The sequence below is a fragment of the Talpa europaea genome (assembly GCF_964194135.1).
Source record: "Talpa europaea genome assembly, chromosome: 10".
Lineage (NCBI taxonomy): Eukaryota > Metazoa > Chordata > Mammalia > Eulipotyphla > Talpidae > Talpa > Talpa europaea.
The window spans coordinates 475,254-499,677 of NC_140077.1; the positions used below are offsets into that span (position 1 = coordinate 475,254).

Below are 24,424 nucleotides of genomic sequence, written 5' to 3' on the forward strand. Positions count from 1 at the left end.
CAGCCTCGGCCAGGGTCCCGAGGGCCTGGGGCATCCTCCTGAATGGGGCGCAGGCTGCGGAGCCCCTGTGCTAGGACAAGGCCACAAGCGCCCACAGGTCATGCACCTGCACCTGCATCTTTAATGGGTGGGTGTGGTGTGTGCTCAGAAGGCCGGCCCAGCAGGGGAGGGTGCTGTTGTAGGGGCTGTGAGGCCTGCAGGGTCCCCGAGAGTCCCTGAAGCTGACCTGCCACAGCCAGGCAGAGGGGGCACCTGGGCGGCAGGCTGGCCGAGGCCCAGGACACGGCTGCTGGGAGGCCTGGCCGCTGACCAGGGCAGCTCTGCTGTCGTGAGCACAGATGGATCCAGTGAGAGGCCATGAGGGAGGCTGGTGGCGAGGCGGGCTGGAAGGGCTGGAGACAGGGCTGTCATGAGGAAGGCCCGCGGGGGCTTGATGGGCGTCTAGTGGGATGTGACCGGCGGGGAGACTGAGGGCCTGGTGCCCAGTGAGTGCCCCTGCCCGTGAGAGCTGGGTCCTTCTGTTCACCGGGGGTGGGTTTACTGCAGCTAGGGCCTGGCTGGACGGGCTACTGGTGGGGAAGGTTTTGGGGCACGGCAGTCTCCACCCACCCCCCCGCGTCCAGCAGATGCAGCAGCAGAGCCAGCAGGGACCGTGGCCACGGGGTGGGGCGTGGGAAGAGCCTGGGTGGCAGACCCTGTCTTTGGGTGTCACAGGGCAGCAAGGAGGTCGGGACTGCTGGCAGCTGGGCTCTCTGGCTGAGCGCGCTGCCTGGCCTCGGGGCCGGGCCGCAGCACCCGCCTCTCACCAGGGCCCCCCTGCAGCCTCATGGTCCTGCTGCGCTGCCAAGTACACATGGAGCTGGCCGAGCTGGACGAGGACGAGGACCGCCTGGAGCCCGCCATGGTGCACCTGCAGAAGGCCCTGCGGCTGGACAGCCTGGGGCTCCACAGGGAGACGCTGCTCATGGCGCTCAACAGGCTGCGCCTGTGCACCGCGCTCTACCAGACCCCCGAGCACCCCGAGGACAGGGCCGTGCTGGCCATTGAGCAGGTGGGCACCTGGCTGGGCCGGCGGGGCGGGGCTGGGCTTCTGTGTGGGGCCAGTGCCCGGCCTCACGGCGCCCGCACAGGCCAAGAAGGCCATGCCCAAGGACAGCGTGCGGAAGAAGCGGGCCCTGCTGGTGAACGCCGGCCTGGCGCTGGCCCCCGACACCTTCCAGATCGTGCTGGACAGCGAGAACGAGGCCAAAGGTCAGCGCCCCGCCCTCCCGCCCCCATCCCGAGGCGGGTCACCCGCAGGGGCTGCCCGGGCTGGCCAGCGGCCGCTTGCCCGGCTCCTCTCCGCGGGTCTTCGAGCGCGGGCGCCGTCCTGGTGGGGCCGGTGGGGGCCGCCCTCGCCTGGAGGTGACTCCGGGGAGACCCCGTCCAGGTCTGGGGTCCCTCCCTGGCGCCGTGGGGAGCACCGTGTCCCCCATGACCCTGTGCAGGGCCCAGGGACAGGTCCCGGAGCCCGCGAGGGCCGCCGAGGCCGCCGGGTGTCGGGGACGGCGGTGGGGCGCGCTCTGCGGGAGGGCGGAGGGCCTGGCCAGACGCTGGCCGGGATGTAGGGGTGCGGGGGGGGGGGGGCTGGGCGCGTGGCCCGGCCTGTCGTCTCGCGGGGGTGCAGGATGGCGCCTCTCGCCCGCGCCCAGCAGGCCCTCGGCGCAGGGCAGCAGGGACAGGCCCTGGTGGGTGGGGAGCCGCCGGGCAGGGAGGTGAGGGCCCCCACGGCCGGGCCCCCAGGGCCACGCGGCCCCCTGCCCCGTCGAGAGGGGCGCGGACGGGCCGGGCCTCGCAGCCAGGCAGGCGCAGCCCCCGCGCCGGAGCCCTGAGTGGGCCCCTGGCTTCCCGCGCCAGTGTCCACGGGGAAGCACGGGGGGCGGTTCAGCCACCTGTTCGCGAAGGCGCGGCACCACACCGTGTGCGTGGAGAAGGCGGCCGGCCACCTGAGGCGCCTGGGGGCCCGGAACCAGCAGGAGAGGTGGGTGGGCCCGCCGCCCCGGCCCCGCCCCGGCCCCGCCCTCCGGCCCCGCCCTCCGGCCCCGCCCGCCCCGCCTCTCCGGCCCCCTCCCCCCGCCCCATGCCCGCCCTGGCCCCGCCCCACCCTGGCTCCGCCCCGCCCACCCCGTGCGCTCCCTGGCCCCGCACTCCCGGCCACGCCCCTCCCTGGCCACGTCTGCCCCTTCTGGCCGCGCCTCTCCCGCCCCTGGCCCCGCCTCTCCCGCTCCTGCCCTTCCTGGCCCTACCCCGCCCCTCCAGGCCCCGCCCCTCCAGGCCCCGCCCCTCCAGGCCCCGCCCCTCCCGGCCACGCCCCTCCCGGCCACGCCACGCCCCTCCATGGCCCCGCCCCGCCCCGCCCCGCCCCTCCCGCTTGCCCGGCCGCCCTCACCCAGCGCCCGGTCTGCCGCAGGATCCAGATCTGGGCCGAGCTGGCCAAGGTGGCCCGGAAGCAGGGCGTGTGGGACGTGTGCCGGGCCGCCTGCCGCTTCTGCCTGCTGTACGACGGCGCCAAGGTGAAGAGGACGGCGCGCGGGAAGCGAGGTACGGCCGGGCCCAGGGGACTCGCGGCCGCCCCTCGCCTGCGGCTCCCGGGCTGGGGCGCGGGGCCCCCACACTCGCCGCGGGGCCGGGGCACATCCAGGCCACAGGGACCCTGGGGCGGCCGGCCGGGGGGCAGCTGGACAGCCAGTCAGAGGCGGCCGGCTGCACTGGTGGCCCCTGGTGGGCCGCGCCGGGCGGGAGGCGCCGACGTGTGTGCAGCGGGACGGACAGGACGACAGCAGAGGGGAGGGCGATCTCCGAGGAGCCGGCACCAGGAGGCCAAGCGGGGCCTCCGCGTGGACAGGCCTGGAGGTGGCCCTGGGGACAGCCTGGGCGCCGCTGGGGCTGAGGCTGGTTTCCAGCGGGGCACCGGGCTGCAGGCCCTGCAGGCTGTGGGCGCGCTGGGGGGGCGTGTCCCGGGCGTTGGCTGGGATGAGCCTGTACAGGGCCCTCGGAGCCCACAGCGGTCCGGCACCCTTGTCCTCAGGGAGGAAGAAGCGCGGGGGAGAGGGCTTGATGCTGGACTCCCAGGGGCAGCTGGAAGTCACCCTGCAGAAGCAGCTGCACCCCGGCCTGCTGCGCAAGCTGGCGGAGGTTGGGTTCATCAGTGCCGAGGTGCGTCTGTCTTCCGCAGGGGCTGGGTGCTGGTGCCATCCCGCAGGGCGGGGGCGGGCGCCTGGGGCGGGTGCCTGGAGTGGGCCTCCGACAGGCCGGTGAGTGAAGGGCGGGTCAGCCAGATGTGCCCACCTTGTGCCTGCCCCACGCTGCCTGCAGGCCACTGTCCAGTTGCTGCGGTCGGAGGGCGTGGAGCTGAATGACCGCCCCACACCGCCCGAGGATTCAAGCCAGCACGCGGCGGGCTACACGCCGGAGTCCCCTGAGGACAACACCGAATGGCTTCTGTACAGGTGCGCTAGGGTGTGGCCGCCTGTGTGTCCAGGCCGAGGGCCCTCAGCACAAGTGTGCCCTCCTCCAGCCGGCCCCAGGTGCCCGCGCTTACTTGCACGGGGCACCAGCTAAGCATGGCATGGACACTGGAAATGGCTGCAATAGAACAGAGAGTCATGCTGTCACCGGCCCCTCCCGTGCCTAGAGAAGGCCAGCGCCCGGGGCGGCTGGGGCTGATGCAGGAGGGCCCTCTGATGCGGGTCGCGCCCCCAGGACCTGGATCGAGAGCCTGTCCCAGTTCGCCATGAGCAACTGGCTGCGTGCGGCCGAGATCGGCCAGGAGATCCAGGAGGCCTGGGTGGTGCAGAACGCCGTGACCTACGTCCTGAACCACAACCGCCACCTGATAGCGGCCGGGCGGCAGAGGGAGCTGGTGGACGCCCTGCACCACCTGCTGACCATCGTACAGACCATGGGCTCCCTTGGGTGGGTGCCTGCTGGCACCTGCTGCCAGGCCAGGGCGGGGGTTCAGGGCCGGGTGCTGGCCTGGGAGTGGGGCCGTGGGGGCCAGGGGTCGTGGGGGCATCTGGGTGGGGTCCGCTCAGCACCTCCCCCACAGGGACCCGGTGTTGCTGGCCATGCTCTGCAACACACTGGCTCGAGGCTTAATCATCAGCTGGATCCCCACCCACACGCCCGAGAAGGCCAAGAGGCTGGGGCGGCCCAGCCCATCCCACCTGCCCCTGGACCCGGAGGCCATCTCGGAGGTCCATACGGCCCTGGAGGTGACATGTGTGGGCAGGAGGGCACGCTGGGCAGGGAGATGAGGGCCCCCCTGGGCTGGGGCGGTGGAGATGGGCGGCTGCCCGTGGTGGGATGTGGCCCCGTGCGTGGACGCCCGCCGGGGCCAGGGCGCTGGGCCTCGCCCACACTCGAGGACACTGAGGCGCAATGAGCTTGCTGGGCGAGGAGTCGGGCGCTGCTCCCCGCGCCTGTGCTGTGCCACCCACCCAGGCCACCTAGTCCCCCGGCAGCCTCCAGGGCTCACGACAAGCGGGGCTTCCAGGTTTGCGAGTTTGCGCTGAGCCTCAGTGACGGGACAGTGCCCACCCAAGCCCGGCAGCAGCTCATTGCCACCTGGGTGAAGACCAAGCAGCTGCTGCAGCAACAGATCGGGCCTCGACTGGGCGCCGAGGACCAGGTGTGGGCCCCGGCGCCCTCTCGGCCCAGCAGGCCTTGCGGGGTCAGCCCCACTCGTGGGAGGGAGTGCCCAGGGCGGGCCTCACCACTCAGGCCCATGCCACCTTGGATGGGAGTCCTGGGGAGAGGCGGGGGGCCGGGAGCCTGCACTGGATAATCCTGACTCCCGAATGACCCCACCCCCCCAGGGTGCCAGCGAGGACAGCAGCAGTGTGGCGCGGGTGCTGGTGGCCCTGGAGATGTATTCCTGCAACGGGCTGGGCCTCATGGACTTCATCGTGCCCGCCCTGCCCCAGGTGGGGGCCCCCCTGGAGCTGCCCTCACTCCGCCCTCGCGGGCCACCTTGGACCCGCCCCAGGTTGCCGGGTATCCAGGCCAGCGGGCGGGGCCCAGCACAGACACCCGACCCCAGGCTTGCTTGGAGCTTGTTGGGGGTCCAGAAGACCCCACAACCTCCCCTGGCAGAGCCGCTGTCCTGCAGGCCCCAGAGTGTTGCACACTTGGGGTGCTCCTCTGTGGGCAGCAGGACAGTGTGGACGTGGGGATATCTGTCCCCTCGCTGCCCAGCCCACTGGCAGACCTGCTGGGTCTACAGCAGCAAGTGTGCGGCCAGGGCTGGCACGGTGGGCATAGGCTGGGGGCCGCGGCCAGGCAGGTGGGCAGCTCCCCTCACACCTGCCCCCGCCGCTGCCCATGCCGCTGCCCTCACAGGTGGTGAAGATGGCCACCGAGAGCAGCTGGTCAGACCCCGTGGTGGAGCTGCAGGCACTGACCAGGCTCACCCATTTTGCCTATGTGGCCCGGGACCACGAGACCACCATGGCCTGCTCGCAGAGGGCCATCCAGATGGGCATCAGGCACCTGAGGACGCTCAGCCCGTAAGTGCCACTGCTGGGCCACTGAGCGTGCGGCTCCAGCCTCCAGAGGCCACGCCACACCGGGGCAGCGCAGGGGAGCAGACCCTGGGCTCCAGAGTGGGCGTGGACACTCGGTGCCCAGGAAGGCAATGTGAGTGCTGGGCACCAGGACAGAGGTGTGGACGCCGGGTGCCCGGACAGGGGCGTGGGCACTCAGTGCTGGGGTCATCATCCGAACTTTGGCAGAGACGCGGGCATCTTGTGGACAGCCCATTTCTGAGGAGCTCTCCTGGCACCCTGGGGCCCCAGTCTTCGCCCAGGTGTGGTGGCTACTCTGAACTGTCCCTGCATGCTCTGCCCACAGGGGGGTGGCAGGAGCGTGGAGGTGAGCAGGGGCGACAGGTGGCAGACCACCAGGACACTGCAGGGTTGGGGTGCTGTGCAGTTCCTGGGGCAGCAGGCCCAGTTGGGGGACCTCAGGGAGAGGGCCTCTGTGAACTGGGGGGATGCTGGAAGTCGGGGATCCCTTGGGAGTGGCAGATGGTTCTGCTGAGACAGCCCCACCAGGCAGGCTGGCTGCTGAGGCGCCGGGCGCAGGGAGGAGCTCCCGAAGGCGGGGGGGCCCCCGCAGCTGACCCCGCGCGGCCGAGGCTGGGTGCTGCTGCTGTCTGGCTCAGGCTGACGTTGGCCGGGGTCTCTCTGCGGCGGCTGACGCCCGAGGGTGTGTGGCGCAGAAGCACACGCACCAGGCTGGAGCGGAGGCAGTGCTGGGCGGCCTGGCGGGCGGGCGTCTGGGGCAGTGGCCCTGCGCTCCCATGGGTCCTCGCCGACCAGGGGAGCGGGCCGAGAAGCACTGTGGCAATCGGCCTGTGTTCCCTGGGTCTGTGGGCTCCGCCGCGCAGAGCTGACGCCTCCCCCCTGGGGAGCCGGGCCAGGGAACGGAGCGCAGGATCTGTGCAGGAGGAGGAAGCAGGAGGACTCCCTGAAGGAAGCGGCAGGGCTGTCCAGGCTGAGGCGGGCTGGGGAGGGGGCGGGCGCTCCAGTAAGGCACGTGCGTCTTTGGTCCTCAGAGACCTTGAGCCAAGCATCCTTGTAAGACAGCAGCTCTCACTGCGGGGGAGACAGGAGCACACCCCCCGGGCGCCGTCCAGGCCTCTGGCTCCTGGAAAAGCATCTGTGGCGGGCGCTGCCCTCTAGTGGCGCCCGGCGTCCCTGCGGCCGGCGGGAGCCTGGGGCCTGCACCCCGCACCCCGCCTCCCTGCGGTGCCTCGAGTCCCTGCTGTACTGACCGGGGGCCGCATGCTGGCCCAGAGTGGCTTCGGGCTCCGTGAGGATGGACTTCACGGGACACTGCGGAGGCCCTGCCTGGGGAGCGGGGCCTGGGTGCCGTGGCCACCGGGCAGACCCCTCCACAGACATGCGGTCAGCAAACTCTCCTTCCGCGGCACGCGCCCTGCACGCCGGTGTGGGTGTCTGGTCACGGGTCATTTTTAATAGATTTTTTTTAATTTATTTATTTTTATTTATTTACACAAGCACTGGGCACAGTCAGAAGCGCGGGAGGGTGAGAGAATTCACCAGAGCCAGAGCGGGGAGCAGAGCAGGCAGAAGGACCGAAGGACACTGCTGAGGGGAGCAGCGGGCGGCAGGAGAGGTCTGTGCGCCATGCGGGACCCTCCTCCGGGGCCGGGGAGCGGCCGGGGATCGAACCGGCACTGCAGAGGCTGCGGGCAGCTTCGCAACCCAGCGCTCAACCGCTGCGCCCCCGGGGAGGCCCTGGTCACGGGTCATTTTTACGGCATCATGTCGCAGTAACAGTGACGGTCGCTGGGAACACAGTGCCCCGGCTGGCCAGTGCTGTCAGCTGCGTGTGTAGTCAGAACGCGCGTCCTTCCTGCTGGGAGCCCCAACTTAGATGAGAGGGACCGGCTCCCAAGTGCTCCCCAAGTAGCCGCAGGGGGAGCGCCGCCGCGGGCCCGGCCTGGACTCACCCAGCTCTGTCTCCTCGGCGCTGTGGCCCAGGTGGGCGCTGCCCGCAGCCTGTCCGGGGGGCTGTAAACCCAACGGTGCCTATGCAGGGCCTCCCCTGCTCCTGGCCTCAGGGCGCCAGACCAGGCCGGGGAGTGGGGCCTGCAGGGTGCCAGTGAGCCCGAGGGGTCAGAGGGGACGCCGGTGGGGGGGACGCTGGGGGCACTGTCCCTCCCGCGGGAACGGACGCCGGCTGTTGTCTTCTGAGGGTGCGTGGGCACAGGCCTCTGGGCGCCTGTGTGCACTGGGAGGCCCCCCCGGGGTGGCCTCGACTTTCCCTTGGTAGGGACGGTGCAGAGCACGCGGGATGGGGAAGTGTGGGCCACCCAGATTCGGAAACCCCTCAACCTTCGATTCTCCAAGGCACGCTGTCCTCTTGGCAGAGTGCCCTGGGCTGCAGCCAGTGAGAAGCCCAGAAGTGCAGAGGGCCGGGGCACCACGCGCGTGGGGACAGACTCCGCCGCAGGGCAGGCGCCAGCACGCAGGCCGGGGCAGGACTGTGAGCTGTGCGGGAGAAGAGGCCGCCCAGGGGCGCCGGCGCCGGCCCTCTGGCCCAGACTGGCGCCCGCGCAGCAGGCCGGCACCCTGTCCCCCGGCCGAGCGCACGGGCCTCGGCTCCGGGGCGCGTCCTGGCGTCGGGGCCCTGGTGGCGGGAGTGCCTGTGAGGACCAGCCCGGGTCGTGGCGCTGCGCGGGGAGCCCGCCGGCCCGGGGGTGTCTGCGGAGAAGGGTGCCGCCCGGAGCCGGGGCGCCAGCACGCCGGCGTGGACAGCGCAGGCCGGCCTTCGGTGGCCGCGAGGGGAGCAAGGGCCCGGGGCCGGCCAGTCGGCAAGGGGTCTGGGCGCGGGGGCGCCTCGCGGGGGCGGCGGCCTGGTGCGCAGAGCCCTGTGCGCTGAGCTGCCGCTGGCCTGGCCGGCAGGGCCGACGCGCCCCTGGTGGCCGAGATGCTGAGCGCGGCGGCCTGCGCCCAGGGCAGGAGCATCATGGAGCACCTGAAGGGGAGGAAGCAGCTGCGCCTGGCGGCGTCCAAGGCCTTCATGGAGAGCGTGAGGTGTGTCCAGGGGGCGGGGCGTGTCCACGGGGCGGGGCGTCATGGGGCGGGGCGTGTCCACGGGGCGGGGCGTCATGGGGGCGGGGCGTGTCCACGGGGCGAGTCGCGGGGGCGGGGCGTGCCCACGGGGCGGGGCGTCACGGGGCGGGGCGTGTCCACGGGGCGGGGCGTCATGGGGGCGGGGCGTGTCCACGGGGCGGGGCGTCACGGGGCGGGGCGTGTCCACGGGGCGAGTCGCGGGGGCGGGGCGTGCCCACGGGGCGGGGCGTCACGGGGCGGGGCGTGTCCACGGGGCGGGGCGTCATGGGGGCGGGGCGTGTCCACGGGGCGGGGCGTCATGGGGGCGGGGCGTGTCCACTGGGCGGGGCGTCACGGGGCGGGGCGTGTCCACGGGGCGAGTCGCGGGGGCGGGGCGTGCCCACGGGGCGGGGCGTGTCCACGGGGCGCTCGCGGGCCGTCCCCGTGGGCGTTTGGGGTCTGGGTCTTGGAAACGGGGCGCCGGAGCCGCGCCCCAGCCCGCGCCCGGCCCGCAGGTTCGGGGGCCTGGCGGGCAGCGGGGCGCTGGTGATGCAGGGCGCGCGCCACTACTGGAACTCGGTGCTGCCCGCGCTGGGCTCGGCGGGGGGCCGCAGGCAGGTGCAGGGCGCGGTGCAGAAGGTGGTCGGCATCATCAACAGGACGGAAGCCGGAGAGCAGGTGCGGCCCGCCGGGCGGGGTGTGGGGCGTGGGGGGCGGGCGTGGGGACGGGGGTGGGGGGGCCGGGGTGCGGGGCGTGGGTGCGGGGCGTGGCGGGCGCGGGCGGGGCCCCCGCTGGGCTGGGGGCCTTGTCCGCGGAGCCCACGCAGCCCAAACCAGACCGCAGCGGGGGAGGGGGTGGGGCTGGGGGCCCCCGCAGTGGGGAGCGCAGGGTGCCGGGCGGGAGCCTCAGAGGACGGCAGAAGCGGGGCGCCCGGCAGGCCCCCACCCCCTGCGCCTACCCAGGAGTCCAGGCTTCCTCCTTGGCCCGAGGGGGGCCGTTGGGGAGGGGCTGGCACCTGCTGCAGGCTGGCCTGCGCCCCAGCCACGCCCTGGCCCCCAAAGGGGCGTCTCCCACCCCAGGGAGCCCAGACTCAGGGCGGCACTCACCGCCCGCCACGGTCACCAGGGGCAGGGGCCTCGCGCAGGCCCAGCGCGGGCAGAAGGCCGAGGCCTCAAGTGGGCGCAGAGCCCCTGGGGCAGCGCAGGGTCCACGGCCGGCCGGGGCCAGGCCCTCAGAGGCTGGGCGGGGGCGCTGGGGAGGTTTGGCCGGGGGGACAAGACGGGCACTGGCCTCCCCGCTGAAGCCGACCTCCCAGGGCCTTCACGGCCGACGCTGGAACCCGAGGGAGGGCCTGGCCGATGCCGCTCTGGGACTTACTGCCGTGTGAACCCGGGACTCTGCTCTGTGCTGTTTTTGTGGCACGTTTTCCTGAATTTTCAAAGTAACGCCGGCCTCACGGGATGAGAGCGGACGCGTCCCTTGTCCTCCTTCTTCCCAGGGCCGAGACGGGTCGGTGCTGGTTCTGTTTCTCCTATCAGCTCGGTCTCTTTTTTTTTTTTTTTTTAGATTTATTTATTTATTTATTTATACAAGATTGATTGATTGAGGGCCTCCCCAGTGGTGCAGCGGTTGAGCGCTGGGCTGCAAAGCTGCCCGCAGTTTCTGCAGCGCTGGTTCGATCCCCGGCTGCCGGGTGAGGGTCCCGCATGGCGCGCAGACCTCTCCTGCCGCCCGCTGCTCCCCTCAGCAGTGTCCTTCGGTCCTTCTGCCTGCTCTGCTCCCCGCTCTGGCTCTGGGGGATCCTCTCACCCTCCCGCGCTTCTGACTGTGCCCAGTGCTTGTGTAAATAAATAAATAAATCTTAAAAAAAAAAAAGATTGATTGATTGATTGCTTGATTGATCCAAGCACTGGGTACAGTCAGAAACGCGGGAGGGTGAGAGGATCCCCCAGAGCCAGAGCGGGGAGCAGAGCAGGCAGAAGGACCGAAGGACACTGCTGAGGGGAGCAGCGGGGAGACAGGAGGGGTCTGCTGCGCCCTGTGGGTAGCTCCCTGGCCGGCCGGGATCGAACCCGCGCTGCAGAGGCTGCGGGCAGCTTCCCAGCGCTGCGCTCAACCCGCCGCGCCACAGGGGAGGCCCCCAGTCTCTTATTTTAAAGGGAGATTGTTGGGGTTTTCTGTCTCCCTGGAACCTGCTGTACGTCTCAAGGGACCTCCCGTGTGTTCCAGGCTCTGTCCGCCCACGAGGCACGAGCCTTTTTCCTCTAAAGCGAGGACACCTGCGTGCACCCCAAGGACGCCCCCTCTTTTATTTTCATGGCTCCTGCCTTCGCTCCTTCCCTGTCCAGCCCTGTGAAAGGGCGCCCAGATTTGTGGCGCTTTTCAAACAACTACTTTTGGTTCGATTTTTTCTTTGTTTTCTGGTCTCTGCTCTGTCTTTCTCCACCGGGCCTTTGTCATCCCTCCTGCTGCTGCTTGGGGGGGTCGGGCCTGTCGCTTCCTCAAGGTGGGGAGTCGGGTCTCGCGGTGCCAGAGCTTGCAGTGGCTCTGGGCTCGGCCCCACCAGCCCCGCGCGCCTCTGAAGTGCTCCCGGCCGTGGCGTAAGCCCCTCAGACCAGCCGGGCGGGCGGGCGGGCGGGCGGGCGGGTGTGGCCGAGGCCAGCAGGGCCCGACCCAGTGGCAGGGCTGCTCGGGTGCTCGCCCTTGTGCTTCCTGCGAGCAGAGCCTGAGCAGACGCGCCCGCTGTTTACTTGTGTTTTTTTCAGGTAAAAGGGAAAACGCTGCAGCTGCACCAGTGGCCCGCGGCCGACTTCCAAAGCGCAGGCAGCACCGAAGGCTACTTTCTCCCGGGTGCGTGGGCACATGTCAGCCGCAGCCCAGGGCCCCGGCGGCCGGGCCTCCCTCCCTGGGGAGGACGTGCCCCTCGGCCCTGGGGTGACGGGTGGCTCCGTGTGATGTGGGCGGCAGCACACCGCGGCAGCACGCTGGCTGGGGCACACGCCGGCTCGCGCTCAGCACAGGGCCCGCAGCTCGCGGGACAGGCACCTGCACCCGTCCTGGCCAGCCGCCCCGCGAGCTGGCTGTGGCACGAGGCACCCCCGCGGCCCCCGCAGCTGGCCCGCGCCCCGTCGAGTGGTGGTGGGGGGTCCGGTGGCCCCGGCTCCCGGTGCGCGCGTTGACAGGACCGATGGCAGCAGCTGGAGAGGGGCCGGGGGTCTGCACACCAGGAACAAGGAGGAGCCGGCCCCGGGCGCCCTGCCCGCTGCCCGACAGGCTGCCCCGCCCTCCGCCCGCAGGCACCGAGGATGACCTGTCCCTGCGCGTGGCCCTGTACGGGCTGCTCTTCCACAGCCTGGCCGACCGCGAGGACTGGGAGGGCGGCCTCAAGCTGCTGGAGGAGGCCGCCCAGGTGCTGCCGCGCTCGGCCCACCGCCTGTGAGTGTCACCTTGGGGTGCGCCGCACCTGCGAGCGGCCACGTCCGCCCCGTTCCACCCCCACCCCTCACCCCGGTCCCACACCCCTGTCCTGTACCCCCATCCCGCTTCTGAGGACCTAGCCCAGGGAGGGTAGGTGCAAAGCGCGTCCCCCACCCCTGGAGTCTGCCCGGGGCCGCGCCTGGTCTGGCCCGTCCCGGGCACCCCGCTGTCGCCCCACGGCCCCTCTCTGCTGCAGCTTGATCTTCAAACACATGGTCATCGTGAAAGCCAAGCTGGGCCAGAGCTTCCTAATGGAGATGCAGAAGTTCAAGGACCAGAGCGAGGACTACTTGGCGCGTATGTGGCACCGCCTGGCGCTGAGCTCCAGGACCATCGCGGGGACGCTGTCCTGCTACCACAAGGCCATCCACGCCCTGCAGGTCCAGGGGCTGCTGGGCCGGGGCAGGGGCCGCTTGGGGCCAGGGCCTGGGAGGCAGATCCCCCCACCCCCAGGAGCAAGAGGACCGTCCTGGGTGCCCTCGCCTGGGCCGGAGCTCGTGGAACTTAGCCTGGGCCTGAGGACACTTCTCCTGGCTCAAAAGACACGCAGGCTGGGCACGGGCCTCACACGTCTGCTGAGTGGAGGGCCCGGTCCTGCTGCCCTTCTGGGCGTGCTGCCAGTGTCCAGGGGGACGCGGGGGGCTCAGGCCTCGCTCCTGTGGCCCTGGGCATGCCAGCCAGGGCGTGGTGAGGAGCGGGGGGGGGGCCTGTGGGTACTGGCCCAGACTGCCCCGCCACCCCCCTTGCCGCCAGGCCCCAGGAGTCTGGACAGTGCGCTGACCCGCCCGCTCTGCCCCAGAAACCCGAGAGCGCGTGGCAGAAGGTGGACTACATCGTGGAGTTCAGCCAGTGGCTGTACACGCAGCAGTTCCCCATGGAGGACCTGCTCTTCCACCTGAAGTGGGCTGTGGACATCCTGCTGGGCATGCCAGCCCCACCAGGCCCACCAGGTGAGCCTCGGCCCCGCCCTGCCCCTACCCCACCCCCAGGCCCGCCCCCGCCCCCGGCCCACCAGGTGCGCTTCGGCCCCGCCCCAGGCCCCACCCCCAGGTGAGCCCCACTCAGGCCCCTGCCCAGCCCGCCAGGAGAGCCCATGGGCACCTGCTCCTCTGGGAAGGGCTCGGCCCAGGGCTTGGTAGAGGATACTCAGCGGGTCACTGGGTGGGCGGCCGTCTGGCCTGCGTCTGGCCTGCGTGCTCACGCTGCGTCTGCCCTGCAGAGGAGGCGGCCCCGGAGAGGCCGGCGTCCCAGGGCGGGGCCCCACCGTTCCTGGGGAGGCTGCGGAGCGTGCGGCAGCTGGAGGCCCTGGCCCGCACCCACACCCTGCTGGCCCTGACCGTGTCGCCCAGCTCGGCGCTCCACCGGGACTGCTGCCTCCTGGCCTGCGCCTTCCTCCAGCGCGTCTGGCAGGTGGGTGCTCCCAGCGGCCCCCCGGCGCCTGCTCCGGCTCCTGCCCACTCGGGGGCTCCATCAGGGGGGTCCTCTGGGCCCCCGCAGCCGAAGGGCCAAGTGCCCCTGGTGAGCACCCCCCATCGAGGCCCCCGAGGGCATCTGCTGTGTGCTAGGGGCTCAGGAAGCGGGGGGCCCACTCCACTCGGCGGCCGCCCACCCGCCCGGGCAGCAGCTGCAGCTCCCTGTGCAGGTGTCTCTGTCGGCCGCGAGGAAGTCCCTTTCGGAGAGCAGGGCTTTGGCGGCGGGCGGTTCAAACGCGGCCTTGCCCAAGAAAGAGAAGGAGAGGAAGGAGGCCAAGGAGAAGGGCAAGGACCCCGCGCAGGTCGCGCACCGGGCGTCCCGGCCGAGCCCCTGCCCATCCCTGCGGGCCGCGCCCTGGCCGGGGCGGCCTCACCCGGGGCGGCGGGGGTGGGGGCTGTCCGACCCTCGTGCCGGTGTCTGGGGCCCCCGCGGCTGCCCGGGGTATGGGCGCTGCCCTCAGCCCCCGGTGCCGGCCGGCCCCTCGTGCAGCCTCCGGGCGGGCGCCCGGGCCGCGGGCCCTCGGGGAGTGGGGGGCTGCGGGCGGGGCCGGAGGGCGTGGGTGCGGGCGCCTGGGCTGGAGGCAGCTTCTCCGCCCGCCGGGGCCTGCGGGGCCAAGCGCGGCCTGCCTGCCCGCTCCACAGCCTCAGAGCCCGGCTCCCGGCAAGCAACCGGAGGACCTGCCGGCCAGCACGCAAGAGTGGGCCCTCTACTCCTGCCCGGAGGACGTGCTGTCCGTGTTCAGGCAGGACAAGAGCAGCTGCACCGTCAACCCCCTCACCATCCAGAAGCCGGTGAGTCCAGCCCCCGGAGGAGCAGGGCCCCCGCCCCCGCGGCTCGAGGCCCCGGCCCAGGAAGGATTCCTCAGAAGCACGCCAGGGCCTTAGTTTGGGGGTCTCATCAAGGCCTTGCTCCCCAGCCCCCACGGGCACCCCAGCCCCCAGGACAGCACAGCTTTCGGGGGACCCTCAACTTAGTTTTTCGTCTCTACCCTGCAAAATGCCCACAAGAGCCTGCCCAGCTGCCTCTCCCGTCAGCAGACACTAGGCCTGCGCCCGGGCCGCCCGCCGTGGGCTGTGTGTGCCGGGCGGCACTGACCCGGGCCGCCTCCCGCAGGCCTGCACCCTGTACTATCTGGACCGCCTGGCCAGCGCCCTGCAGCGGATGAGCCTCCACGAGCTCGCGGTCCCGGTCCTGCAGCTGGCCGTGCTGGTCGCGGGCTGCGTGGTGGACAGCAAGAGCCTGGGGGACCTGTACCACCTGCGGTCAGTGTGCCGTCGGCCGCCCCCAAGCGGTGCAGGACAGGCAGCCTCGCGGGCCCGAGGCCCGGGGTGGCCTGGGCGGCCGGTGAGGTCCTGCGCTCTGCAGGCCGAGCCGCTCAAAACCCGCGGACGTGAAAGCCGTGGTCTCGCTTTAGCTTGAAGTTTCTACCCTGCCCCGAAGAGCGCGGTTGTTCCGAGGAAGCAGCTGAAGCCCAGCGTCGGGCCGTGCTGCCCAGCTTCCTCTGCGGCGGCGCGGGGAAACCCGAACAGCACATCCAGATGCCTGTTCGGAGGAGGGGTGCAGGGCGGAGAGGGGGCGGGCGGGAGAGGGGCGCGCAGGGCGGCCTGTGCAGCGGGAGAAGGAAACGTGCGCCCAGGAGCGTGGGCAGCGCACGGGTCTCGCGGCCTGGACTGCCCGCCAGCCGGCTCGGGGGGACGCTGCCCGGCGGCTGTGTGAGGGCTGCGGGCGGCGGGGCTGCCTGAGCCTGTGCCCACTGCCCGTCCTCTCCCGCTCCCAGACTTGCCCTGCTTTGCTCGAAATTGAAGTTGAGGGACGCGGCCGCCTACCACGAAGAGGTGGTGGGGCAGACGTACATGGGGGAGGCGGAGCAGGCCAGGTGTGTGCGGGGCAGGGCGGGATCGTCCATCTCTCAGCCGCGCCCCCCGCCCCACAGCCCGCCTGTCACCAGGGCGGGCCAGTGGGTTTGAGGGGAGCCTGGGCCGGGTCAAGTAGCCGGGCAGTGTAGCCTGGGCACCTCCGATGTGGGGGGCTGAGGGGGTTCCATGGGAGCAGGCCCTCTGGAGATGGGGGAGCCTGCAGGCCGATCTGGGGGTGAGCCCTCCCCCCACCCCCGGGAAAATCGCAGGTCTGGAGCTGGGAAGGGGCTTCTCTGCTGTCCGGTCGCGGGAATGTTTAGAAAATCTTTGTCAACACAAACCCCACCCGGCGCTGCTGGGCTTCCGACGGCCCCTCCCGCCTGGTCTGCTGACCACAGCTGCAGGAGAGACATCGCCGTGAGGAAGGAGAAGCACAAGGAGCTGCTGCTGGACGACAGCCTGACCGCGCTGCCCACGCCCGCCGCCCCAGTGCAGGACAAGGTGCAGCCGCCCGGCCTGCAGCCGGCAGAGCCAGGCATGCCCGTCCCGGACAGACAGTGGGAAGGCACAGGGGTCCTGCAGCCGGCACCCGCATGCAGGCTCCGCCAGGGAGGCCCCGCCACTGCCCTGCAACCACAGGACTCTTGGCTCCCTGGGACGGGCACCAGAGGGGTGGGTGAGGTGGACCTCTGACCTGGGGGAGCCCTGGACTCGGGGGCAGAAGCATGGATGGACCCCAGCCCAAGGCCCAAAGGGAGTTTGGGCTGCCCCGTCCCCACCTGCTTGGCCCTGCCCACACCCCCCCCCCCCGGCCGGGCCCGCCCTGCCACGCCCTCCCGGCCAGCCCGGCCATGCAGCTCGGGGTGTCCCGCAGATGCTGCAGCTGAACGGGGATGCTGGAAGAGGCCTGGCGGGGACGTCCCTCCCGCAGCTCTGGGTCCTCAAAGCAGAGGTTCTACTGGAGCTGGAGCTGCACCAGCCTGCGCGGCTGCTGCTGTCCGAGGCCTACCTGGCTTTCCAGGTGAGGGCCGCTGCCCCACGGAGAGGCGTGGGCAGGCCCGGCTACCCGGGGACAGGGTCCTGCAGGCCGTGCCCGTCCCCCTGCCCCTCACCCATGGCTGCCCTGTCCGGCCGCCTCTTGGCGGTGGCCCCCCCTTTCCCGCAGCCTCCGGGCCGCGGTCCTGCTGTTGTCCGGGGAGATCCCCGGGGAGATCCCAGGGCCTCTCGCTGCAGGCCCTGGGGCTCGTCCGGGGCGGAGGGCGCGCAGGGGGCGCCGGCCCTACTTGGTCCTCACGCGGGGTTTTGCGCGGGATCGCTGAGCTCCTGGATGCCCTTGCTCAGCTGCCCGGGCGGGCCCCGCCGGCGTCCGGAGCTGCCCGGCCCCTGGTGTGCCGTGGCTCTGATCCAGGCTGGTCCCTTCAGCTCCGACCTGCGAAACTCCGCCCTCTAGCCTTCTCTGCACGCCCCGCACCCCCGTTTCTCTCCTCCTGGGTCCTGTTCCCCGCAAGGATGGAAGCCCTGGGGGGAAATCCTGGCAGTACGGGGCTGCCCCGGCGCTGTCCTCCACCTGGACCTCAGGGCCTGGGGCCCAGGAGGGTTGCTGCGTGCGTGCGTGCGTGTGTGCGAGGCGTGTGCACGGCGTGTGCGCGCGGCACTGCGTGTCACCGGCAGAGGAGCGCTGGGGGCAGCCCCGTGGGTTGTGCAGGCGAGGGCTGCGGGGTGGCCTCTCGGCCCCCACCCCCTCCCTTCCCCTCCCGCCCAAGGTGGCTGCTCGGTGCCGGCCTGTGCCCGGGCCGTGGGGCAGGCGTGTGGGGGTGTCCGTCGGTGTCTCGCCCGCCGCTGGCCCGGCCCCGCGTCTCGGGTGCGCCCGCGTCCTGGCTGTCCGCAGGGGCAGCTACGCCCAGGCTCTGTCCTAGGAGCTCGGCGACCGGTGCGCGGAGGCCGAGTGCCTGCACCTGCTGGCGCGGCTGGCCAACAAGGAGCGGCGCCACGGCCAGGCCCGGGCGCTGGTGGAGGCGGCGCAGCTGCGGGGCGGCGGCGAGGAGTTCTGGTACCACTCCACCCTGACTCTGGCGGAGGCGCTGCTGGGCGAGCAGGGCTCGGGGTGTGCGGAGGTGCGCGGCGGGCAGGGCGGGGGCAGGGCCGGGCAGGCGTGGGGCAAGGGCGGGGCTGGACGCGGGGCCCGAGGTCTTGACGAGCCCCACTGCCCCAGGTGTGCCAGCTGTTCCAGAAGCTCATAGACGTCTTCAAGGCTCTGGAGACAGAGAGACCCAACCGGACGCCCATGCTGGAGTTCATGGCCGCGGACCTGGAGGCCAGGTGACCCAGCCCGAGGCGCTGGGCCCGGGGCGGGCGGCGCGGCCCCTCCACTCAGCTTTAAGCGAGTCTTGGCCTATGAGGGTCTGGCCACACGAGGGCAACCCCACCCCACCAGCCCTGGACACGCCGCCCCACCCAGCTCCCTGGGCCCGGCCTCCTCCCCCGCTTCCAAAGCGAAGCTCCGAGCTACTGCCAGCCTGGCAAGGCTCCCAGGACACGCTCAGGGCCAGACCCCGGTCCCCCGCCACCCGCCAGGCCCTCTGTCCCCCCCCAGCAGCCGGCCTTGAGCACGACGCACTCCCAGCTGCTGCGGCCCCCGCGGCCCCGGCCCCAGAGCGAGCAGGTGGTCATGGGCGTGCCCACAGGGGTGTGAGCCTGCGTGTCAAGGCCGCACAGGAGCAGGCGGGCAGGGCCCCCCGTGAGCACCTGCTCCTGCTGGGCGAACTGGACAGCTGCTTGGCGGCGGTGGAGCAGAAGTTCATCAGCTGCGGCCGCAGAGACAAGTGTGTGCGTGTGCGGCTGGAGCGGGCCGAGGTCAAGAGGTGCGCCCGGCGGGAGCCTGCTGGCGGCCCTCGGGGCGCCCTCCCCGGCGGGGCCTGTGCCTGGCTCCTCCCGCATCAGCTCCCCGTCCTGGCCAGGACCCCAACCGGCCCTGCCAGGCCTCCCGTGCCCACTTGCACCTCCTTAGACACCAACAAGGGGTCCGACCTACTGGAGGTCCCCAACAGTCTGCAGACACACCGCACCCCCAGCTCCCGCCCACGCCCTGAAGCGCACGTACACGCACGGGGCCCCCACGACTGGCCTGTGGGCAGCGGACGCCCACACCTGGTGCCAACAGAACCTCACTGCCTACCCCTCCCTGCCCACCTGCTCAGGCCCGCAGCTGCCCCTAGGCCAGGGACAGGGAAGCCTGGGGTACCAGGCTCTAGAGACCCCTGCAGGATTCCTGCACCCTGACCATCAGCACCCAGGCAGGGGGTCCCCACGGAGAGGGGCGCCCAGGAGAAGCGGAGTCCAGCACAGCAGGCCGGATGGGCATCTGCTGTCCGAGAGGCGCTGGCGCTGTGCTGGCTGCACGTTCTTGTTTCTGCTGACAGGGCGTTGGAGGCGCCTGTGCCTGGGGAGGGGCCGTGTATGGCTCCAGTGAAATGTGCAGGGGGTGGTGGGGTGGGGTGGGGTGGGGGGTGCGGGGGGGGGCCGGCCTGGCGGAGGCACGAGCCGAGCCCGCCCTGCCGTTGGCAGGCTGTGCGCCCGGGGCGAGAAGGACAAGGAGCAGCAGGCGGTCCTCTACCTGGACGCTCACACCCTGGCCCAGGGGGCCGTGGCCGAGGAGGAGGAGCGGCTGCACGGCCTGCGGGGCCTGCTGCCCTCGTCCCAGGAGGTGAGCTGCCTGCCCACCCGCCCACCGCACCGAGGGTCCGCCAGACACCGAGGCACCCGGCAAGGTGGCCGCGTGGCAGAGCCCTGGGCGGAGGGTGGGGGTTCCGGGAGCAGCAGGATCCCCTTAGGACCCAGGTGCTCGGGGAGGCCTGCAGGCCCAGCCCCGCAGAGGGGAGCCCCGAGGTCCTGAGGGCTTGGACGCAGCCACGGTGGCTGGAGAGAAAGAAACAAAACCACGTGAAAGAATGAGGAACTGAGCAGGTGAGTGTCCCTGCGGCGCTGCACACTGCCCGGGCCTGGGAGCTGGGGCAAGATCGTCTCCCGGAAGCCGGGAAGGGGCTCCTCTGGGCCGGTACGGCCCCCCGAGGCAGGAGGCTGGGCCTACGGGTCGCCAGGGCAGTGAGCCCATGTGCCGCCTGGTGGGTGGGGTCACCCGCTGAAGACAGGGTCAGCCGAGCATACGCGGTTGCTCAGGCCCCACGTCCAGCGGTCAGCCCAGGGGCAGCTGCATCCGGGCAGACACCCTGCTCCTCAGAGGGAGATGAGGGATGGGGGGCACGGAGGAGGTGGGGGGCACGGAGCACGAGGCGGGGGGCAGCTGGGGGTGGCGGCAGGCCGATACCACGCCTCTGGAGAGTGGGCGCAGGTGGCCCTGGCAGCCAGCCCTGGTGCAGGGAGGCGGGCGCAGCGACACCACCCTGGAGTCCGCGGCCATCAAGTCTGTCTCTGCGGCCACCAGTTTTTCTTAAAAAATAAAGGCCAGGCGGCCGCCTCAGTCAGGGCAGGACAAGCGCGTGGCAGCTCCCGCTGCTGCTCCTGCTAGAAATGGGCATCTGGGCGCCGTCCCTGGGAGGATGCGCCCCCGTGGGATACCTTGTCTTGGAGGCCGCCGGACGCCGGCTCAGAGGCCCCAGGCCCTGAGGAGGCCAGGGCTTCTCGGCCGCGCTCCCGTCCGCCACCCGCAGAGGCAGGAGGAGGCCAGGCCTGTCCGGGTTGGGATGCGAGGGGCCAAGCTGCGTCACAGATGACGTGGCCACCTGGGAAAGGCCAAAGGATGCCCGCACTGGGGCCCCGGACGTGAGCCGCGTGTTCCTGCACACAAGGAACAATCGTCCAGGCGTTAAGAATTGAGGGCGCGCCCTCACAGCAGCAGAAACTAACGAAATGATCCGAGAAAAGGTGGAAACGGCCACGAGGGCCACAGAACGTGCCTGAGAAACACGGGGGATGCTGCTGACCGCGAGGGCTGGACGCCAGGGCCAGGCCCTGCGGATGCACATGCATCCTCACCCCCGCCACCCCCGCCCGCGCCGTTGCAGAGCCTGAGCACGCCCCCGATGAGGAAGCTGGCCGGCCTCAAGCTGCGCCTGGCCGAGAGCAGCCTGGACACGCTGCAGGTGGCCTGGCAGGAGGACCAGCAGCAGCAGCTGCAGCAGAGCTCTCTGGACAATCTGCTGATCGGCTACCTGCAGAGCATGAGGGAGGACACCCCGGTCGGCCTGGTAAGCGGACTCGGCTGCCGTGGGCAGGGCAGGGCAGGGCAGGGCAGGGCAGGGCAGGCTATCCAGCGGGGCTAACCCATCTGTGCCCGCAGAGGTGGCTCACGCTGAAGCGGACCCTGGCCCACACAGCGCTGGCACAGCTGGAGAGCCTGCAGCCCCTGTGTGCCGGCTGCCCCGAGATGCAGGCCCAGCGGCTGGGCCTGGCCGGGAGGGCCCTGCACCTGCTGGCCCAGGAGGCCGACCCCCTGCCCCCCGCCTTCTGCTGGGAGGAGCGCCCCCTGGTGTGTGTCTGCGCCACGGCTGGGAGCCAGGCCTGGCCTGTCAGCTCCCCGGCGGCAGCCTGAGAGCGGGGCCTGGAGGCCGGGCTGGCTGGTGCCGTGACTGGCAAGGGGGCCGGAGGCTGGGTGCGCCCAGGCCAGCGCTGCTAGCACCGCTGGGGGCCAAAGGCTGGACGGGAGGCCTCGCCCCAAGTGTGGGGTCCGGCAGGGCTTGGCATGGGGCTGTCCCACCCAGCCTCCCTGCCACTGCTCCTGGGGAGTCCCTGGGAGTCTGGGGGTGCAGCTTGGCCCACCCTCCCATCCTCCACTCACCACACAGCCCCAGGGAGTGCTATGGACCCCCCGGGGTACACCAGTCATGCAGGCTAAACACCCCTAAACATCGTGATGCCCCTCCCTCCACCTGAGAGGCACCTGCCCCTGCGTGAAGCCAGTCTCCCCCCAGACCCGCTCCCTCCTGGGGCTGAGCTCTGGGCACCTGTGGGCCAGCAGCCTCCACCCAGTCCCGCTGGGCCTGCTGCCCCGCAGGGCACCTGGCCTTGCCGGCCCCAGGGTGCCCATCCTCTCGCTGCCACAGCCTGAAGCCCAGGGGTGGGTGTTGCCCGAGCAGCTGCGGGGTGCCCGCCCCGCAGGGCCTGCTGAGCAGCGGCAGGTGTCTGCAGGTATCCCGGGAGGAGCACAGCAGCGGCTCGGCACCCGCCCCTCACACACCCGAGGAGCAGGGCAGGAGGGGCTGGGACCTGAAGGTACTGCCCGCCCTCCCCTGCCCTGCCCCCGCCCCTGGGCACAGGACTGCCTGCCCACCTGAGTCGCCCTCCCCTGCAGAGGAGGATGGCGCTGGCCCAGCGGTACCTGGCCCAGGCGTCCGAGGTGCTGCTGCAGGGCCTGCAGGCAGCCCTGGGTAGCGGTGCGCTGGCCGTGGCGGCGGCCGCCAGCCTGGAGTTGGTGGAGTGTGTGGGCTCCCTGGACCCGGTGGCCACCTGCCAGTTCCTGGCACTGTCCCAGGTATGGCTGCCCGCCAGCTGGGGTCAGCGCAGCCCAAGGCCCCCTGTACCCTGCCCCTCGGACCCCACTCTCGAGTTCTCACAGCTGTGAGCCAGTGAGGACACCTGTGGGCGCTGGGCCATCTGTTGCAGAGCTGCGAGGCGGCGGGCGCTATGCGGGACGTCCTGCTCAGAGCCACAGCGGACACCAGCAGCTCTCAGCTGGCTGCACTGCTGCAGCTGGAGCACAGGCTGCTGTGCCAGGGGCGCACGGGCACCCGGCTGCTGGCCAGCGTGCAGCAGAGGCTGGCTGCCACGGCCAAGGTGAGCGCCTGTGCCTGAGCACCATGCCCGGCTGCGTTCAGGCCCTGCGGGCAGAGTACCCTGGGGACTGCGGGAAGGCGGGGTGGGGCCTGGGGCAAGGGCAGGGCCAGGCCAGGGGTGGGGACGGGGCCTCAGCAGCGCCCTGCAAGGGCAGCAGCTCCCAGTGTGGGACCGGCAGGTGTGAAGGCAGCGTTTGGAGTGAGCTCTGGGGAATGGTCAGGAATGGTGAGGGCAGGCCCAGGCCCTGAAGGCCCCGGCACCCATGCTTCTCTGCTGGAACCTCCTCTTTCCCCCTGCTGGGGCCTGGTGCTCTCCTTGAGGGCCCGTCCTGGGCGCCGTGGGAGGGGGAGCCCTTCTGCGCTGCCCTCCCCCCACCCAGTGGCCGGGCTACCCACCGGGGGCAGCCTGACCAGCCCTGAGCCCTGCACCCTCCCGCAGGCCTGGCAGAGCCTGGCCGTCACCGAGCAGCACCTTAACCTCCTGAGCGACATTCCTCTCTCCTTCCGGGTCCTCTTCCTGCACCACGCGCCGGACTGGTGAGGGCTGGGCCATGGGGCATCGCCCCTGCCGACCCCCGGGGAGGATGCCGGGCCGGCTGGGCTCCTGGGAGTTGAGGGATCCTGAGGTGGGGGTGTGGCGTGTCCTCTGGGGAAGGCTGGGGACGAGGCGGGCGGCTCGTAGTGGGCAGCTGTGGGGGTATGCGGGTGGGCCCGACCCCTGCGGCGGTCTCTGACACCCCTCACCTGCCACCAGGACCCACCTGTATGGAGCTGTCTACGAGCGCCCCAAGCTGGTCCCGGCAGCCAAGGGGAAGCTGGTGCCCGTGGGAGGTGAGCTCTCCCCACGGCCCGGAGGCGACAGGCCGTCCCAGGCCTGCTGGACGCCAGGGCCCGCAGCTGGCAGCCCAGCCCCTCCAGCCTGGCCCTCCGGCCTGCAGCCCAGGCACTAGTCTCCCTTGCCGGCTCACATACGAATGTTCCAGAACCGGGAGACAACCTCGTGCCGTGTCCTGGGGCCCCGCAGGCTATTTCCATGCTTTCTCTCCCGCTTGTTCCTCTTCCGGGACCCGCCTCCGAGGGCCGTCCCTGCCTAAGGGGCTGTCCTCCTGGCGTGGGCCGGCCCAGCCCCGCCGCCCCGCTCCGCTGCCCCTCAGCCACGCAGCGTGGGCCGGGGCCAGCTCTGCGCCCATGTCGCAGGCCTCTGCAAGGTGGCCCGGGTGGCCGTGAGCCCGGAGGCCTTCTCCTCCCTGTTGGCCGGCGCCCAGCAGTTCCGGGAGCGGACAGAGGCCGAAGTGTACGGGGAGGGCATGGCCCCGGGCCCAAGCTCGGTGAGCGCCGCCCCGCCCCGCCCCGCCCGCCCCTTGCCCCCCACGAGGCTCCCCCAGCAAGCCCCCCTGCCCTGCCCAGCCCAACTGCGCCCTCCCTCCCTCCTCCTGGCCCCCCCCACCCCCGCAGCCCCCCGCCCCGCCACCGCCTCCCCGCGAGGCCCGGTCGGCCCCTCTGAGTCCTTGGCAAGCTCACAAGCTGGCTGCCGCTCGCTGGCGCTGGGAGCCAGAGGCTTCTCAGGGCAGGCAGGGTCCTGGGGGCCTGTCCGTGGGGGTCTGGGGTCCCCAGCACCAGGCAACGGGGCGGGGCCAGGCTGGGGGTGGGCTTCAGCCCCAGCAACCCCCTCCCGCCTCCCCCTCCTCCGGGCTGCCTGGCTGCGCGGGCGTCCCCCCGCTCTGAGCTGGGAGGGACCCCGGCCCTGGACACTCTGACCCAGGCTGCTGACGAGGAGGAGACGCCGGAGCCCGGAGAGGGGCCCAGCGCGCGGGCGCTCCGGGGGCTGCTGCAGGCTCTGGAGGACTACCTGTCGCCGCTGCTCCCGCTGCTCAGCTGCGCCGAGGCCAGGTGCCCCGGAGCCCTCCGTGCAGGGGGCGCGGGCTGGACGGGGGTGCGGGCTGGATGGGGGCGCAGGCCGGGCGTGTCCAGGTGCCACGGACCCCACCATGCAGGGGGTGCAGGCTGGACGGGGTGTGGGCTGGACGGGGTGTGGGCTGGACGGGGTGCAGGCTGGATGGGGGCGCAGGCCGGGCATGTCCAGGTGCAGCCCAGGAGGGCCAGTCAGCGGCGGCCGCGTCTGCTCCCAGGGTGCAGGCTCCCACGGCGGCGGTGGACGTCGGGAAGCCCAAGGGCAAGGACAAGGAGAGGAAGCCGTCCCTGTCCCAG

At 71.8% G+C, this 24,424-nt stretch overlaps 1 protein-coding gene across 1 annotated transcript in view; it reads left to right on the forward strand.

Annotated features, from left to right (window-relative positions):
• CFAP46 (cilia and flagella associated protein 46) overlaps nt 1–24,424 on the forward strand; it is a gene marked incomplete at both ends in the record, with an annotated part of 38,226 nt that overhangs the window by 6,555 nt on the left and 7,247 nt on the right. The window contains 36 exons of the mRNA XM_084244522.1: nt 823–1,051; nt 1,131–1,251; nt 1,897–2,020; nt 2,450–2,580; nt 3,068–3,195; nt 3,355–3,488; nt 3,742–3,954; nt 4,088–4,253; nt 4,535–4,669; nt 4,857–4,964; nt 5,380–5,546; nt 8,472–8,603; nt 9,137–9,299; nt 11,388–11,472; nt 11,919–12,057; nt 12,296–12,479; nt 12,899–13,049; nt 13,319–13,509; nt 13,637–13,873; nt 14,214–14,363; nt 14,686–14,834; nt 15,350–15,448; nt 15,827–15,929; nt 16,303–16,449; nt 17,345–17,542; nt 17,641–17,747; nt 18,113–18,289; nt 18,993–19,131; nt 20,450–20,632; nt 20,725–20,913; nt 21,673–21,915; nt 22,047–22,217; nt 22,656–22,753; nt 22,971–23,047; nt 23,414–23,544; nt 23,979–24,123. Of these exons, the coding sequence (XP_084100648.1) occupies nt 823–1,051; nt 1,131–1,251; nt 1,897–2,020; nt 2,450–2,580; nt 3,068–3,195; nt 3,355–3,488; nt 3,742–3,954; nt 4,088–4,253; nt 4,535–4,669; nt 4,857–4,964; nt 5,380–5,546; nt 8,472–8,603; nt 9,137–9,299; nt 11,388–11,472; nt 11,919–12,057; nt 12,296–12,479; nt 12,899–13,049; nt 13,319–13,509; nt 13,637–13,873; nt 14,214–14,363; nt 14,686–14,834; nt 15,350–15,448; nt 15,827–15,929; nt 16,303–16,449; nt 17,345–17,542; nt 17,641–17,747; nt 18,113–18,289; nt 18,993–19,131; nt 20,450–20,632; nt 20,725–20,913; nt 21,673–21,915; nt 22,047–22,217; nt 22,656–22,753; nt 22,971–23,047; nt 23,414–23,544; nt 23,979–24,123 (5,444 nt within the window). The remainder of the gene's footprint in view (nt 1–822; nt 1,052–1,130; nt 1,252–1,896; nt 2,021–2,449; nt 2,581–3,067; nt 3,196–3,354; nt 3,489–3,741; nt 3,955–4,087; nt 4,254–4,534; nt 4,670–4,856; nt 4,965–5,379; nt 5,547–8,471; nt 8,604–9,136; nt 9,300–11,387; nt 11,473–11,918; nt 12,058–12,295; nt 12,480–12,898; nt 13,050–13,318; nt 13,510–13,636; nt 13,874–14,213; nt 14,364–14,685; nt 14,835–15,349; nt 15,449–15,826; nt 15,930–16,302; nt 16,450–17,344; nt 17,543–17,640; nt 17,748–18,112; nt 18,290–18,992; nt 19,132–20,449; nt 20,633–20,724; nt 20,914–21,672; nt 21,916–22,046; nt 22,218–22,655; nt 22,754–22,970; nt 23,048–23,413; nt 23,545–23,978; nt 24,124–24,424) is intronic.